The sequence below is a fragment of the Sebastes fasciatus genome, chromosome 20 (assembly GCF_043250625.1).
Source record: "Sebastes fasciatus isolate fSebFas1 chromosome 20, fSebFas1.pri, whole genome shotgun sequence".
In the NCBI taxonomy this organism is placed as follows: Eukaryota; Metazoa; Chordata; class Actinopteri; order Perciformes; family Sebastidae; genus Sebastes; species Sebastes fasciatus.
Genome location: NC_133814.1, coordinates 15,122,273 through 15,139,163, shown reverse-complemented (window position 1 = coordinate 15,139,163; position 16,891 = coordinate 15,122,273). Strand labels below are relative to the sequence as shown.

General features: G+C 39.5%; 1 protein-coding gene across 5 annotated transcripts in view; it reads left to right on the top strand.

Moving 5' to 3' along the window:
- The window catches only part of plce1 (phospholipase C, epsilon 1), a 99,318-nt gene that overhangs the window by 51,249 nt on the left and 31,178 nt on the right, over positions 1 to 16,891 (top strand). For all 5 annotated transcript variants that reach the window (XM_074621000.1, XM_074620997.1, XM_074620998.1 and 2 more), the window contains 4 exons: positions 10,261 to 10,415; positions 10,545 to 10,712; positions 16,377 to 16,522; positions 16,679 to 16,826. In XM_074621000.1, coding sequence (XP_074477101.1) covers positions 10,261 to 10,415; positions 10,545 to 10,712; positions 16,377 to 16,522; positions 16,679 to 16,826 — 617 coding nt within the window. The remainder of the gene's footprint in view (positions 1 to 10,260; positions 10,416 to 10,544; positions 10,713 to 16,376; positions 16,523 to 16,678; positions 16,827 to 16,891) is intronic.

The following is a 16,891-nucleotide window of genomic DNA, read 5'->3' as shown; positions in this document are numbered from 1 at the left end:
TGGTTTTAGCAGCAGGTCAGGAGGAACGTTTTGGAGACGAGTTGGCACAATGTCTGGGTCAGTGACAGGCTTTTGTTGTGAGGGTAAACTATTGACACCTGTAAAGACAAATACTGGTGTTGGAAATAAATGTTAACGGGGTAAGACTATAAGGTCAAGGTTGTGTGTGTGTGCTGCTTAAACACAGAGATACTGAAAAATAGAGAGGACATAAATCACTGCTGAATATGTCAGTAATTAGAAGCAGTTGTTTTTCTTTCGTGAAGCTTGTCATTGTAAAATGTTTGAAGTTTGATGCCCGCCCAGTCCATGTCAGCTTAAATACTGCTGATGTTTGAGGCTTTGGCAGGAGTAGTTTTCACTAAAGTGCAATATGTGTGAAAATGCATATGTTTTAAGTATGTTTTGTGTAGGCATGGGCATGTCCATTATGTGGTTGTGTGTTTGAGTATTATACTAGTTTGAATAATCAGTCTTAAGAATAAAATAATTTAGCTCACCTCACCGGGGCTTCATCTCAGTGCAGCTGCTAGAAACTAAGACGAAACTAGAGCTGAAACGATGAGTCGATCAGTCGATTAGTTGATTGACAGCAAAATAATCAGCAACTATTTTTATAATTGAGTAATCTATTGTCTTTTTCAAGCACTAATTGTGAAAAAATGCTCAAAGCTTCACAAAAAGGAAGATTTTCCGCCTTTTGAATATGCAACTTTGGGCTCTGCGAGGTTATGATGGCAATTGTTTCATTATTTTCTGACAATTCATAGACCAAATGATTAATTGATAATGACAATAATTGTTAGTTGCAGCCCTGGAAGAAACCAAAACATCATATTCATTCATTCATTCATTCATTAGGTTATCTATCATATTCTTTTTTAGAGCTCCAACGATTAATCGATATAGTTGTCGATTATTAAATTAATCTCCAACTATTTTAATAAGCAATTAATTGGTTTGAGTAATTTTTAAGGAAGAAAAAAAAAGTAAAAATGAATCTTAACTGTGTATATTTTCTGGTTTATTTACTCCTATATGACAGTAAACTGAATATCTTGAGTTGTGGACAAAACGAGACTTTTGAGGACGTCATCTTGGGCTTTGGGAAACACAAATCAAGAGTTTTCATTTTCTGACATTTTATAGACCAAACAACTAATCGATTAATTGAGAAAATAATCAACAGATTAATAAACAATAAAAATAATCGTTAGTTGCAGCCATAAAATCACAACAATAAAATCACAAGACACAAACAGTCCATTTATAAAAAAAAAGAAAATTGCAGTTTTAAGCAGGAAATCAATATTGAAGACACCATAAAGCCACTAACAACACCAAACAAAGCAATTACAACGTGGTACAATTAAACAAAAAACAGCTATGGCTGTACAGCTGTCATATAATAATAAGGTGATCCTTTAGGTTTGTGGCGTATTTGTCAGTTTTCAAATGGTGGATGTCACATTTTGGCATTAAATAGCTGTGCCTTCATCTCCCGTTGCCTCCTTTACTGTCAAAGTATACACAGTTGTAGTTATTTAAGCACAAAGAAAAACTCTACTAAAGACCACTGGGATTTAGCAATACTCATGTGAACTGTAAATGGGAGTGTTGACCTTGTTTCCTTTATAGCACAATTTACTGTACTGCTGAAAAGGAAGTAGGCAGCTCAGTAATAGGCTGCCATCCTTCCAGCTCAATATTGGTGTTTCTTTCTTCATTTCTTCCTCCTTTCTTTTTCTCTCTTCCTCTCAGTCTACATTGTACATTGTGTGGCTGCCAGCATTGACAGCCGATGTGGTGGGGAATCAAACTGGAGGGAAGTCTCAAGGATTTTAAGAGCACATATTGTTTACATGGCCATAATTGCTAAAAATACGTGGTTAGACTGGATGGTGACATTTTTTTTTGTTTTCCACTTCTGAATTATCAAAACTTTTCAGTATATAACGTACAAATATACCATGTTTGTGCATTAGCTTTGGCGGAATCAAAGATAATACTTTGACCAATATAACAGTTGAACCTTGCCAGCGGAGCTGGAGCAGAGAGTCCAGAGAGTTTGGTTCGGTTAACCAATCACAACAGAGTGGGCCAGCTGACCAATCAGAGCAGAGAGGACTTTTTGGGGCTTTTTCTTTTAAGAAATGTCAGAATTTCGTGCCCATCACAGTTTCCCAGAGCCCAAAATGTCGAGTCAAGTTGCTTGTCTTGTCGGACTCAACGGTCTAAAACCCAAAGACGTTTAAACTATAATGATATAAAACAGAGAAAAGCAACAAATTATCACATTTGAGTTGCTGTGACCCAAGGAAATATGGCATTTTTTGCTTAATAAATGGCTTAAATAATTATCAAAATGGGCAATTATATTTGTCTCGGTAAAATTAATCAACTAATGTTTTATGCACTTATAGACCTTTTTATTGTCATTCTGTTCAGCAGCTTTGGTCCAAGTTTACTTCCTGTCAGCTACTGCATTAACAAACATTGCAACAGGAAATACAAACGGGCTCATTTACATATTTATGTTAAGTTCTAAAAGGTCTGCACAGTAGCTGAATAAAGACTAAAAGACAGTAAAGGCTCATTGAGAAGTATCCTGTAAACACCTCAGTAACAATCAGCACTTTTCCGCTAAATGATTCTGTGTATAATAAGACCGAGATAAGATCTGTTCTATCGTCTGTCCATATGAGTGTGTGAATTATGACAGTGTGTGTTCATGCAGTGGGATGGTCTGGCGGGTCTAACTCTAGCGCATGGCTGTGAACTATGTATGGTGTCAGTGAAGAGTGGGCGGGAGAAAGAGAGAGAAAGGAATAGTGAATCTAGTCAGGAGAGAGAGCAAGGACTGCTTGCTGATAAGGAAACGGAGAGAAGCCAGGTGAGAGCAGAGGAGCAATAGACAAAGATACAGCGTGAGTTGGAAATTGAGTAAGCGAGAGAGAGAGAGCTAGAGCAGACAGCCAGAGAGAAAGAGAGAGAAAGAGAGAGAGAGAGAGAGAGAGCAGCTGCAGGAGAGACGGGACCGACGGCTCAAATGTGGACAAGAGTACTTCGGTCGCCCCGACACTGAGCTGTCAGTGTGGAAGCAGAGCGGCCAGCTGCATCTAGCAACCATGAAGCACTCTAACAGAACGGACTACAAGCTGATCAGTGAGTAGGGGAAATGTGAGTTATTACAGTAGGGCTGCTGCCGGTGTCTTCACACAGCTGAGAGACATTGTGACATTGACTGAGCAGCACACATATGAAATAAGTCCGTCTATATGTGTGTATTTACATGTAGTGTCTTTTATGTATATGTTAATTGGAGATAAAGGTATGTTTTTCTAGTGTGGTCAGCACTTAGTTGTTATGCATATGAGAAATCAAAGGGGACTTAATTCATTAAAAAAGAGCACTTGAACCATTTGTTTACATGGTAATCAGGGAATCTGATTATCATGGCAAGTAATTAGCTCAGCTGGGTGTTTAAGAAATACATTAAGTGAGATTCAAATTTGGTGTTTGGTTATATAATGGTTATTGGTGGTGATAGATGTTGATAGTTTCTTGCTTAACTCCTAAAGTTTCATTGTGAGTCATTTTTAAAAACTGGAGAATCCAGCTCTGTGGAAAGTGTAGTTGGTGCATGGTGTTACCTTCTCTGTTTTTGCTGTGTAATTGGTGCCAAATGCAGACTCACAGTTTCAGTGTGTGTGTTTTGCAGGACTTCTGGTCTTTTGTGCTTGAATTGTACCTTAAAGTGACATTTGTATCCTCTTTAAATTCTGTGTTTTCATGTTTTTTAATATAGGTTTTACCATATCAAATGTCAATAGCCAGTTTTCCATGCAAATGTATCGCAAATTTTAGCCGAATTTTAAGAAAATCTGCAATAGTAAATGCAGATTAATGCTTTTTTTTCCATCTAGTAGCGTGATTATTATGAGTTGGTTCATCGAGATGAGCAGTAGGTGGCACCAATTCTTCAGTTGGAAAAAAACGTTATACCGTTGCAGAAGAAGAGGGCGCAACAAGATGACGTAAGCGCGCCAGTCGAACCTCAAACGGTGAAAAACAACGGAGAAAACTCGATATAAATATGACATTTTTGTTTGTCTCATGTATTGAGATGAGAAAGGTAACATAAGATCTGTGCGACACGATAAGGAGACTGTTTTAATCTGACTTTATTTTATGTCTCTTCAGTGGATGTTGAAGTCACGTTTCATGTACGTCATCATTTATTCGCTAAATCTGTTTCTCTTTGTCGCATTTTGCTTTTATCAATGCGCCGACTTTTCCACCTCAGCCAAGCATAAAAAAAGTTTTTGCGATATTTCAAGATTTGTTCGAATTTTCTACGTTTCCATTCAGGTTTTTTTATGTGCAAATTGAGAATGTGCATGTTCTGTTACGTCCAATCTATTTTTTTTCAGTGGGAAAGGTTTTAATTTTGTTTTGCTTTCTGTTACATAGTGTGACTCAAGTTCTTTTTAAGTAAGGTTCAACTGGACCGGCATGTTCTTTTGTGATTTGTGTGGTTTCCTTTGTATTATGAATTTCAAGATTTTTGAACTCGTAAATTCAAAACACATTTCCCACTGACTCACTGCGATCGCTTGTATCTAGTATATACTGCAGAGGACAGTAACATTGCAATTTAATTTAAAACTTTGACATTGTATTTAAATATGTGATGGATGATGCTGCAGTTTGGAAAACGCGTGCGGCGCCGGGGAAGTATTGTGCTCTGTGCCCCCTTCATACCAGAAACCTGACGGAGTGACAGTCAGGAATTTCAGGGTCTCTGGGCCACTTCACATTGAGTTGACCCTAAGAATGAATTCCACACGTGGCTAATATGGATCTGTTTTGTCTCTGAGGATACAGTAATGCACCTCGCAGTTAAAAACAAAGGCACCAGAATGCCCCGTGTGTTGCATCTGACTTCTATCAAGTCACTGTGAAGTTACACAGAGACACTGAACTCATTTGGTACATGTCAAACTTTCTTTTTTGCCAAGCTGTTTGCCAGTGCAGATTCACAGTATAGTTTGACCTGATACCTCTCATATGAATAGAATAGTGTAGAGCTGTAAAGATTAATCAATTAATTGATTAGTTGTTAACCAGTAAATTAATCGCCAACTATTTTGATAATCGATTAATCAGTTTGAGTATTTTTTTTAAGAAAACAAAAGTCCAAATTCTCTGATTCCAGCTTCTAAAATGTGAATGTTTTCTGGTTTCTTTACTCCTCTATGACAGTAAACTGAATATCTTTGAGTTGTGGACAAAACAACACATTTGAGGACGTCATCTTGAGCTTTGAGAAACACTGATCGACAGCTTTCACCATTTTATACACTAAATAACTAATCAATCAATTGAGAAAAATAATCAACAGATTAATCAACAATGAAAATAATTGTTAGTTGCAGCCCTAGAATGGTGCAAAGCAAACATTTTGTATGACATGCTTCTTTTAAAGTCTCTAAATCTTCTAATTTACTTTCACTTGACTCAATTATGTGACTCATTCAATGCTCTAATTTGACCTTTGATTTCATAACAAGCAGCCTTTTGCTTAATCATTCTGAACTTCTTATCTATATCATGTTTTTTGTCGTACTCCTGCGCACTAATGAAGAAAGGTCAGAAGAACCCAGATGTTATATTTATGTCTGCACGTGGTTCTGTGTGCACATCTGATCCAAGAGGGAAACTCCCTGTGATGTGAACCGTGTGTTGTCATCAGTCAGACAGATCAATGTTTATTGCTTCTGCTGCTTCTGCTGCTGTGTGTCTGTGTATTTGGCTGCATTTGTGTGTTATGAGTACACTATTGTTTTTGTATGTTTATGTTTGCTGCTGTGCATGTGTTGGATGTTTGCTACTACTTGTTGATTTTTATTTACACAAGTGTGTGTGTATGAGGTTACTCGTTCATGTGCATGTGTGTGCGTGCCAGTAAGGACTACTGTAGATGGTACCAGATGTTATTCTACTGTTTACTGCATGTTATTTATGCAATGGAATCAAAGCAAGGAACTATTGTTTTCAATTATATAATAATCTATTATATTTAAATAGAGATTTTAAAGCAACATTTTCTTACGTGTATTTTCTAAACAATTTCTGACAGATTTAGAAACAAATCAAAATATATTGTGTTCCAGAGATATGGTGATGCAACACTACAGTAGGTCAGGTATTCAGATGTTAATATTGTGGTGTAGGACAATTTAATATCCCACCCGAAACTGGAAAACAAAATAAGATTGTTGATGTTTTGAATAGAAATTGTTTTGCATGTATGATGATATTTATAGGTTCAAAAGGTTAATTTGCTAACAGTCCTCCGAGTCATGTTGTTTGTGCTGCACCTGTTAGAGTGCCCTACATACTCCAGCGGGGTAGTTGTCATCAGCTCTAAACACGGTTGTGGGAACAGTGTGTGCGAGAGTGAGTGAACTTGGCAGGCAGGGTCTATGTTCAAGGTTCCCTCTCCTTTGGTTGGTATACATACCTTGTGATTTACTTAATGAACAAAACAAAACCTCAATCAGTGTAATATTTGACCTTTCATATTGATTTTCCAGTCAAACAGTATTGGCCATGAGTCAGTTATTGGTTGACTTAGTACCGATCCGATACCAGTGTTTCGTTAATAAGCTGTATGCCTCACTGTGTGGAAGTGACTGGGATCATTATGTTATGTATAAGGCAACATCAGGCTTGACTCAAACATCGCTTTCCTAACTTTGAAAACAAAATGTAACAAATAAATACATAAATATAAATTTACTGATTCGTTATTTATTATTAAAATAATAAAGTGCACACCAGCAACTTCAAAATTAAAGTGTCACTTTTTAATGCAGCAACAAATTGGTCAAAACTTAAATAGGAATTAATATATAACGCATATAGTATATAAACATAGAGTTGATTTGAATAGATTGTCTCACATGCAGTACTCTAACTAGGGGCTGACCCGAATGCTTCGGAGCTTCGACCGTTGCCATGGTAATCGACCTCCAAATCAGTATCCGAATGCTTCGTTTTTTGCTTTTTTTTTTCAATGAATATGTAATAATAATGTATAAATCCTAAAATAGCCCATGAAATAAGGAATAATTCTACAACATTATTCATTATTCATATTCAACATTAATTATTCTAAGTTATTCTCAGACAGATATCGCTGTTTGTTATGTGTAAAAGTGCGTGTGTGTACATTAGTAATGCAGCGTCACTGCCCCGGGACAGCCCTAACTCTAATCCTCTAAACATCCCCTGATCACATCCCTAGTTGAAAACGAAATTTGATCAGACATCACATATGAAACACTAAAATTCACACCCACCCCCCCCCCCCCCCCCCACACACACACACACATCTGTATTTCCTGGCTCTCTTAATGGCCTGCTATTTGTTAAAACAGAAATGTCATGAAAATGGTAAGAAAGGATGTTCAGCCAATCTACTCCATCCGCCACCACATTTAGAGAAGGATCCATTACACACACACACATGCAAGCACGCACACACACAGGGCATTTGTATTCAGCAGGCATTACACAGATGAGTAAACCCATGCATAAAAATCACAGGGAGATCACGGTCAATTAGTCCGGGTTCATGTTCTCTCGGTCTCACAGCAGAGAAGTGCTGCATGTTCAATATTACTCATCAGTGTTTCTCAAACTAGTGTTTAGGATGTGTAACGGGTCAGAGGCCTTTTTCTCACGGCTCCACAGCAGATTATATTAGACGCACTTATCACACTGGAATCCGAGATCTCGCTCCATCCAGTCTTCAGCGTTTATTCATCACAGTTATCTATTGTCGGTACTAATATCGCACAGTTTGCGTGAAGCTTTGCAGGCACAAGTTGAGGATATCATGAATAAGACACGATAAAGCACGTTGAAAAACAAATCTAATACATTTTGTATCTATTGATTCTAATTTGGAAGACATCACTCTGATAAAAAATTTTTTTTTGAGAATCGTCAACATGTTATTGTTTTCTGTATCACATTTGCTTTTAATAAATTCTGCAGGATCTCTTAAGACCTTTTTGTCATTGCCTTGTCTGGCAGCTTTTTGTTTGCCGGTGTGTTTCCCAGTCTAAAGGATGAATAAATGAATGATCGCCATGAAATTCACATCACTAATTTGAGGTTTGTCTCCATTTCCACTTCAAAAGGTTAGCATGTGAAAACAGCTCTGGGGCCTGAGATGAGGAGATATTGCTCATATCCTTGAGAGCTGGAAGATTTGATGGTTTTAAAGTGTACTAAAATGTAATAATTTAACACAAGTGTGTTTTATGGAAAGCCAAGGAGCAAAGACAACCCTTCATTATATTTTTATGGGATTTTTCATACCTGTTCCATGCAATAGAAAGAGAGGAGCTGACAGATAATACATGTTCTCATCCTTGACTATGTGGTATGATAAATACCACATTTTTCTTCATTTTTAGTTGCAGCTGTTTCTACATAATCTCTAGCGCTCGTGTGAAATGGCCCATATATTCAGAGTAGTCTCAGGCTCTCTGAAACACTTTTCCCTTTTTTTCAGTAGTCAAATAATTTTTTTAATGCAAACATTTCAATGAAAAATGTGATCCCGGTTCTGAACTCTGCAAAACGAACCATCATTCATAACCTGTAGTTTGTCTCTGTGTTGGACATTTAAAGGATTCAGTGGATTGCGCTGTCTCTCTAACTGAGACGGATAGATCACACCTGCTTGCATAGTGTAAACTACCAAATTCCCACTTATTCTACTAATCCCTTCCTTCCTCTCTATCTCATCTCTGTCCTCTTCTCCCGTCTCTCTTCCTTAATCTCTCTCTGTTTCTCTATCTTCATTTTCACTGATCTTTTCTCTGTTCAAATAATCTCCAGTTTTTCAAAGTTTACTTTACGTCTTTTAATCTTTACTTTCTTCTTCTTTCCCTTCCTTTTTCTCATTTCTTTGCTCTCTGTTATCCTCAGTCTGTCTATGTTCTTACACACACACACACGTACTGAGGCCGGATCCACAAATCAAACTGTGTAAATAAGCAAGTTTTGCTCCCGCAGAGCAGTCACTGCTGTTGCCATAGCTACCTGTTGCACATCTCAAGGGTTACCAAGGACAACCTTTAAGTGTGTGTCCACATATGTGTATGCATGCACAGACACATTTTGTACGTTTGTGGTTGCGGGAGGGGAGTGGGTAGGTTTCTGCGTGTATGTATGTATGACAGTGACCAGGTGGGATCTGTCTAAATCCTGGTGTTCAATCTATTTAATGTACATCACCTTGCCTTCATGGAAAAGTACTATAAATATTCTATTACTCATTTGTTTTACACACTAAACTGCTAAACTGACTTCAATCAATCAATCTTTGCAGCTCTTGTGTCAAGGTGCAGTGTCGTGGCTTGGGTTTGACCAGTCAGTAACATTCAGTATTGGAAACCTCACCCCGACTCAGAAGAGGGGGCTTTTTTGGTTTGTAGAAAACATTTCCCAGTAACTAGAATAAGTTCTGCACATTTCTGCGATCAAAACGCAGGGAGTCCCTCAAACGATTCCTGGAAAAGCTCCCGCGGTGGAAAAAGGCTTGTTAGTTTATGTGGCATTCATCCCGACAATGTACAGTATGTGTACCTGGCAGCTCCAGCACAGAAACTGTCCATTAGTCCTTTGTTAGCGGAGATGAGGACAGGTTTGTGTGTAAACAGACAGACTAATGGACCCAACTGAAATCCAAACACAGGAACTGGCAGGTGATCAATGCTGTTTACTTCTGGAGGGGTCGGTGGAAGTGTGCAGGCTTCTCTCGGCTGGTCCAGGGTTGGAGGGCATGTGGTATGCAGGGACTGATGGAGCAGAAGACTTGAGGCATTCAGGTTAATCCTGAAAAAGAGATGCACATTTCAATGAGGCTTAAAACCTTTTATGGTGAAAGGGAAACATCAGAATGTCTAATTTGTAATCCCCTTTCTGTTCTTCTTCCATTTCTCCTTGTGCGCTTGATTCTAGTGAAGGCAGCTCATTCTCTCCTCTTTCCGTCCATTAACCCTTCTCTCTCCTTCTCCTCATCTCTCTCACTCTGATTTTACGAGTTCAACAGCCTTTTTTCTCTCCCTGTAGTGTGCACCTAAAATACCAGCGAGATATGATACATATGGCATGTGAAAAAGAAGGATCAGTAATGTAAAAGTCTCTTTTTCTGTCTGTCTGTATCCATCCATCCAGAGCGTCAGTTGGCCAACAATATGATCAGCAGCGGCTCTCTTCCTCCCAGCGTCAGTGGGATCAGTAAGGAGCTGGCGGAGGTGCGCCACCTTGTCCAGTTCCCCGAGGAGATCGCCTGCATCCTCACCGAGCAAGAGCAGCAGCTTTACCAACGGGTGGGAGGACACAAACACATATCTGGGACAAAAACAAATATTTTTATTATGAGCATCACAAGAGGAAAAGTAGAGTTTATTTCTGAGCTGGCAGTGATAGTAATTCCCACAACTTGTTCCTTCCTGCAGGTCTTTCCCTTGGACTACCTCTGTTTCCTCTCTCGAGACCTGGGCAGCCCCGAGTGTCAAACCAAGCGCCACCCAAACCTCAAGGCCTCGCTGTCCGTGCCCGCCATGCCTACCCAGAGTGCTCAGCGAAGCAACGCTGTGGAGGACCTGGTGGCGCGGTTCAATGAGGTGAGGAGTGAAAAACCTATTTATTTACTTTTTCTCTCACACACATACAATCGATTATAAAAGTAGTTGCAGATTAATTTTCTGGCGATCAACTAATTGTTTCAACTCTACTTCAAACTTAACATCCACATGTTTTACCCTCTTTTTGGTGTGACCTTTAAGGCTTTTTAAAGGCTGCGATTCATCATAGCAACCTTGCACAGTCAGCCTTTTATCTCACCAGCTCAGTTTTTACTACAGGATTTAAGTCTGGATGAAGTCACTTGATGCTAATCAGCGAAACTATGTTAATGGTGCAACTCCTGAATGACTTGAACAAGCCCTTATAGAGATGTTATTCATGTTGAAAGACTTAACTATTTGGAAAATATTGATAGAAAACAGTGCTCGAGTGCCCTTCGGTGACCTCCCCTTAATGACGTCATCGGAGACAGTGAAAATGCGCGCATTGCGATATGACATGAATGTGAAAGGGTTGAAAAGCATAGCGGAGCAGTAATTGTGTTTTCCTTCAGCTGGATCTGCGTTGCGGTATTCGCCGTGCGAGTCATACCAACTTATCAGCTCGTGATTGATGCACACACACACACACACTCGCGGTGGTGTAAGTTGGCTGGCGTTACTCTCCCCTGTCTTGTGTCTTTTATGGTGAGTGACTTCGAGAATAAACAATCACAACTTTGTACTGCTGAGACAGAGAAAGCGAGAGAGGGCGAGATTGATTGGAAACGATGATGTCATCTTTAAGTTGCATGCCTCTCACATCAGCTGGTTTTCATTTAAGTCAGCAAGAGAAGAGAGACACGCAAAAAAAATCGAATGTGCACTGTAGCCATATATGGGCACAATGGAACACGAGTCAAATGACAACAGTGAAGACACCGATGAAGCTGCTTCAAATCGCGGTGCTCTATGAAGAAGATGAGATACAGTCTGAGTGTTCCGTCTGAGCTTTGTCTGGGTACCATAGTTTGGATCAGCTTTCCTCAGTGTTTCCTTCTTCATAAGGCACTTTCTACTTTTACTCTTTAGCAACTCAAACTAACCATTATTGGCCCCGTTAAGAATCGAGCTGAAACGATTAGTTGATTAATCAAAAAAATGAATCACCAACTATATTGATAATCAGTTCATTTAAGCATTTTTAAGCAAAAAGGCAAAAATTCATTACTTATATTTTCAATTTTTTTTAGTCTTCTGTGTTTTTAAACTGAAAATCATTTGGTTTTGCCTGTTGGTTCAACAAAACAAGACATTTAAGATGTCACTTTGGGCTCAGGAACTTTATTATTATCAAACAATTTGATTAATTGAGAAAATAATCAGTGGATTAATTGGTTATGGAAATAGTTTAGTTGCAACTCTAGATACCGTAACTTATTCTTTACTGGGTTTTGGTCTCAAATAGAATATTTTCAAGTATTTAAAATAGGGCTGTCAATCGATTCAAATATTTAATCGCAAATAATTGAACAGTTAATCGCAAATTATTTGCAATTTACCTTAAAGGGAGATTTGTCAAGTATTTAATACTCTTATCAATACGGGAGTGGGTAAATATGCTTGCTTTATGCAAATATATGTATATATTTATTATTGGAAATCAATTTACAACACAAAACAATGACAAATATTGTCCAGAAACCCTCACAGGTACTGCATTTAGCATAAGAAAATATGCTCAAATCATAACATGGCAAACTCAAGCCCAACAGGCTTGAGTTTGCCATGCCTGTCAGTGTGTCAGTGTGCTGACTTGACTATGACTTACCCAAAACTGCATGTGATTATCATAAAGTGGGCATGTCTGTAAAGGGGAGACTCGTGGGTACCCATAGAACCCATTTTCATTCACATATCTTGAGGTCAGAGGTCAAGGGACCAATTTGAAAATGGCCATGCCAGTTTTTCCTCTCCAAAATTTAGCATAAATGTGGAGCGGTATTTATCCTCCTTTGCGACAAGCTAGGATGACATGGATGGTACCAATGGATTCCTTCGTTTTTTTGTAGTTTCATGTGAAGCCTCTGCACTCTAGCTTTAAAACTGAGTCCGCTACAACCAAAAAATCACAAGTTGCATTTATGCGTTTAAGAAATTAGTGGCGTTAAAACAAATTGAGGTTATTGCGTTATTATCACATTAACTTTGACAGCCCTAATTCACACAAAAGTACATAATTTCAGACGCAGCAATTCTCTACAGGGGACTGGTCTGGATCCACAGTTTTTGAGATGTTACATTATTAGCTTCAGGGTCTGATTTCTTTCCTCACACTTGACAGAGAACATTTTTGTAAGTTTAAATCCAATTTTCCCAAGCATCTAATGGTTTCGATCCTGTTCATTTTCAAGCCATGTATGGGAGTGAGAGATTATTCTGTTAAAAAGGATCGCACGGCAAGAGAATATTTGGACTTTGGAGGCAGGGAAGGCTGAGAAGTTTGGGTCCCTCTGTGTCTGTCCGGAGTGTTTAGCTTTGACGGGACGAGTATGTGTTCGTGCGTTGACTTTGTCATAGTTCTTTGTCAACCTTGGTTGTGTAATTCATGTATCAAGGAGAAAGTGACCCTCATAGTTCAACTAATAACACGGGCACAAATGGAGACAGACAGACAGACAGACGGCCAGACAGATAGACACATACACAAACATCAAAGGGGGGATCAGTTTGTACCTAGCTCCGGTTCTGTGTGTAGTATGTGTGTGTGTGTGTTAGACATTGTCAAACTGCTATTGATAACACCTATGCTCTGTATGTAAGGGAGGCTGCTGTTTGAGGAAACATTTGCACGACTTTAGTTTGTTTTACCGTACTCCCTTCTGCTCTTGTTTGCTCTTTTCTGCTCTTCCTTTGCCACGACACGCTCTCTCTCTCTATATAAATATATCTTCATATCCTGTCTATTATCTGTCATATACAACACCGAGTACACACTTTTGCTATCTGGAATATCAGAAGAGATGCCAACTCTGTAAAACGCCTTGATCTGTTGCGGTTCAAAAAGCCACTTTGCACACACGGTCAGAGTGTTTCAGATGGCGACTGTAATTCAACCCAGACGCTGACAAGGGCTCCGCTCTATGTTATAACGCTAGAAGTGACTGATTGCAGATTTTCACGCAAGGCATGCACATCCTGGCACGCACGGAGCAGGGGAGTAACAGATAAGAGGCTGTAGGGCAGCAGGGTTGTTTGTCAGAAAAGCCGTATACAGTAGATTCTAGCACAACTGAAGCATAAGAGAGCAAGACGCTGCATCCTTGCCAGCTCCAGGAGTGACTTTCTGTACAGGGAATTTGAACATCTGCAATTCCAGGACATAATGGTTAAACTCCATATGCTGAGGAAAATAATGAGAACAATTAACTAAATACATTTTGTGGTGAGGTTTGTTTTCTCAACCGCTGTTGTCAAGGTTAAGAATAAATTTGAATCTCAATTACATTTAGTTCCACTCAACTGCATAGCTGCAAGCTAACCTGACATGCCATTGGGTATTGGTTGATATCAATGGATTCCTCAGGTTTTCTAGTTTCATATGACACCAGTATCTTCACTCTAGCTTTAAAACTGAGCCTGCTACATCCTCTGACAGACAGAATAGCGTCCGGACCCCCGGGATTGTTAAGAGGTAAATAATTGACATAATAAAAGGTCGATACTTGACGTCCGTGTATCGATACACGTGCACCTTTAACTCAAGTTTTGTCTTTTCATGCTTCTCAGTTTGAGCAAATAAAGAGGCGCAGCTTAGAGGAGACACTTAACTCTCTGAGATGGATTATATTTTCACAGTAACCTTCCGAACCCTCAGCCCTCCTCATGCCCTGCTTCTATCACACAGGAGGAATGCATAAACTTGGTGTGCTTTCACTCATATTGGATAGGGAGAAAAATGTGAGACTTAACAAATCATAACACTATTAACCCACAAGTGAGTTTGAAATTATGGGAACCAGCTTTTTTAAAAGTGTAGCATTTGATCAAAGACTGTAGAGGTATGTGTATGCAGAAGCTCATATCTCAGATGTCTGTATATACTGTGTGTGTGTATATACTGGGTGTGCGCCTGAGGTTGATATGTGAGTATGCACGGTCTCATACCTAGTGTATGTTAATGGTTCCGTGTTCTGTACATAGGCAGGGGGGTTTGGTTGCATGTATTAGGTATGATTTCTGTGCATTGCTTGTGAATGAATCCACTTAGAGGTCAGAGGTGACAAAAAAACATCCCATTTCACCATCATGAGTGTTTCATCACAACCTCAAACTCTACATGTGAAACTGAGTACTGTTTTTGAGTGTGTGTGTGTGTGTGTGTGTGTGTTTGTGGCTTTATTTAGTCCCTGTGAAGTCAGACTGTGGTGGGCTTTACAGATCCTTACATAACCCAGTAATAGATCTCTGGGCCAGGGGGATGTTTTTACCGCCTGCAAGGGGGTTAGGGAGTTTCAGTGTGTGTGTGTGTGTGTGTGTGTGTGAGAATACATTCATGAGGCTTTAACGCACAGAGACACTAGTGAGCAAGAGGCAGCCAGATTGAAATCGGATCTTTTCCTGTATTGTGTGTGTGTGTGTTTGTTAGAGAATTTGAAAGGAAGCCGACCCTGATACATATCTGGTTCTTCCATCTCTGTCTTTTTGCGCGTGCTGGAGGGCAGTCAGCGAAGACACAGAGGGCAGCCGATACATATCTGATCTGTGTGTGTGTGTGTGTGTGTGTGTGTGGCCAGCTGACATGGTGCTGTGCATACATTACCACTTTAGCAACAGCTTGCCATATCAGACTTTGAGCACAAGTGAGACCACACACAATAAAGAGTTTCTGTAGCCGCCTTGTAATAACACACTAACACACTTACAAGTCATCCAAGGCACATGAAGCACAGAAATGTCCACTATTATACACTGTATGTTTATATAGATATAAACATTTTCATGTAGCTATGTGCAGCATAGACAGATATATTATCGCGAGGTGGGGCTCATGTTTTCCGTAAAAATATGTATGAATGTTAAATATGGGTATAAATTGAATTCTGATAAACGGATAATCCAGAAACATTTTATGGCCGTTTGTTAGTCATGTTAGTTTCATGAAGAGAGTCTTTACTGTGCTGAGTTCTTGGTTGATAAAGCTGGCAATCAAGAGCATAACTGTTTGTGAACCATGCTTAAAGGAACAGTGTGTAACATTTCGGGGGATCTATTAGCAGAAAAGGAATATAATATTCATAACTGTGTTTTCCTTAGTGTATAATCACCTGAAACTTAGAATTGTTTTTTTTTTGTTATCTTAGAATGAGCCTTTCACGCTTTTATGTTACTTGAAGGCCACCGTAGTTCTCTGACACGCTTATGAAACTGCAGTAACGAGAGCCACAGAGTACAAAACCATGGTACCGCCAGCCAGGGTATAACTTCCGTTGCTCCTAAAGTAGTGTTACTATTGTAAGGATGGCCTCTGAGCGAAGCGAACGGCGTTACCGCGGTTTTGCGCTCGGCGGCTCACGTTATCGCAGTCTTGGAAAGGGAGGAGTGAGTGGAGGAGTACTCAGTTGGTTGCAATCTTCACACTAGATGTCTCCAAATCCTACACACTGTGGCGTTAATGTGATAGTGAATGTTAGTAATATTATATGTAAACCTGATTATCAACAGGTGAGTTCGTGGGTGACGTGGTTGATCCTGACAGCAGGGTCCATGGAGGAGAAGAGAGAAGTTTTCTCCTACCTGGTCCATGTCGCTAAATGCTGTTGGAACATGGGAAACTACAACGGCGTCATGGAGTTCCTGGCTGGACTCAGGTGTTAAAGCACGCACAGACACTCACTCAAATATGCTCACATACTGTACTTACAGATTCAATTTGTGTATCTTTTTGTTTGTTTTGTTAAAAAAATACCTGCTCACACTCACACAAAATGTCATGTTTCACCAACTGACTTGTCTTTGTGCTCCAGGTCCCGCAAGGTGCTGAAGATGTGGCAGTTCATGGACCAGTCGGACATCGAGGCCATGAGGAGCCTAAAGGACGCCATGGCTCAGCACGAGTCTTCTTCTGAGTACAAGAAGGTTGTGACCAGAGCTCTCAATATCCCAGGATGCAAGGTGGGTTGCTGTTTATTCAGGAATGTAATGGGCTTATTTGTCATGTGTCACTATAATATTTCACA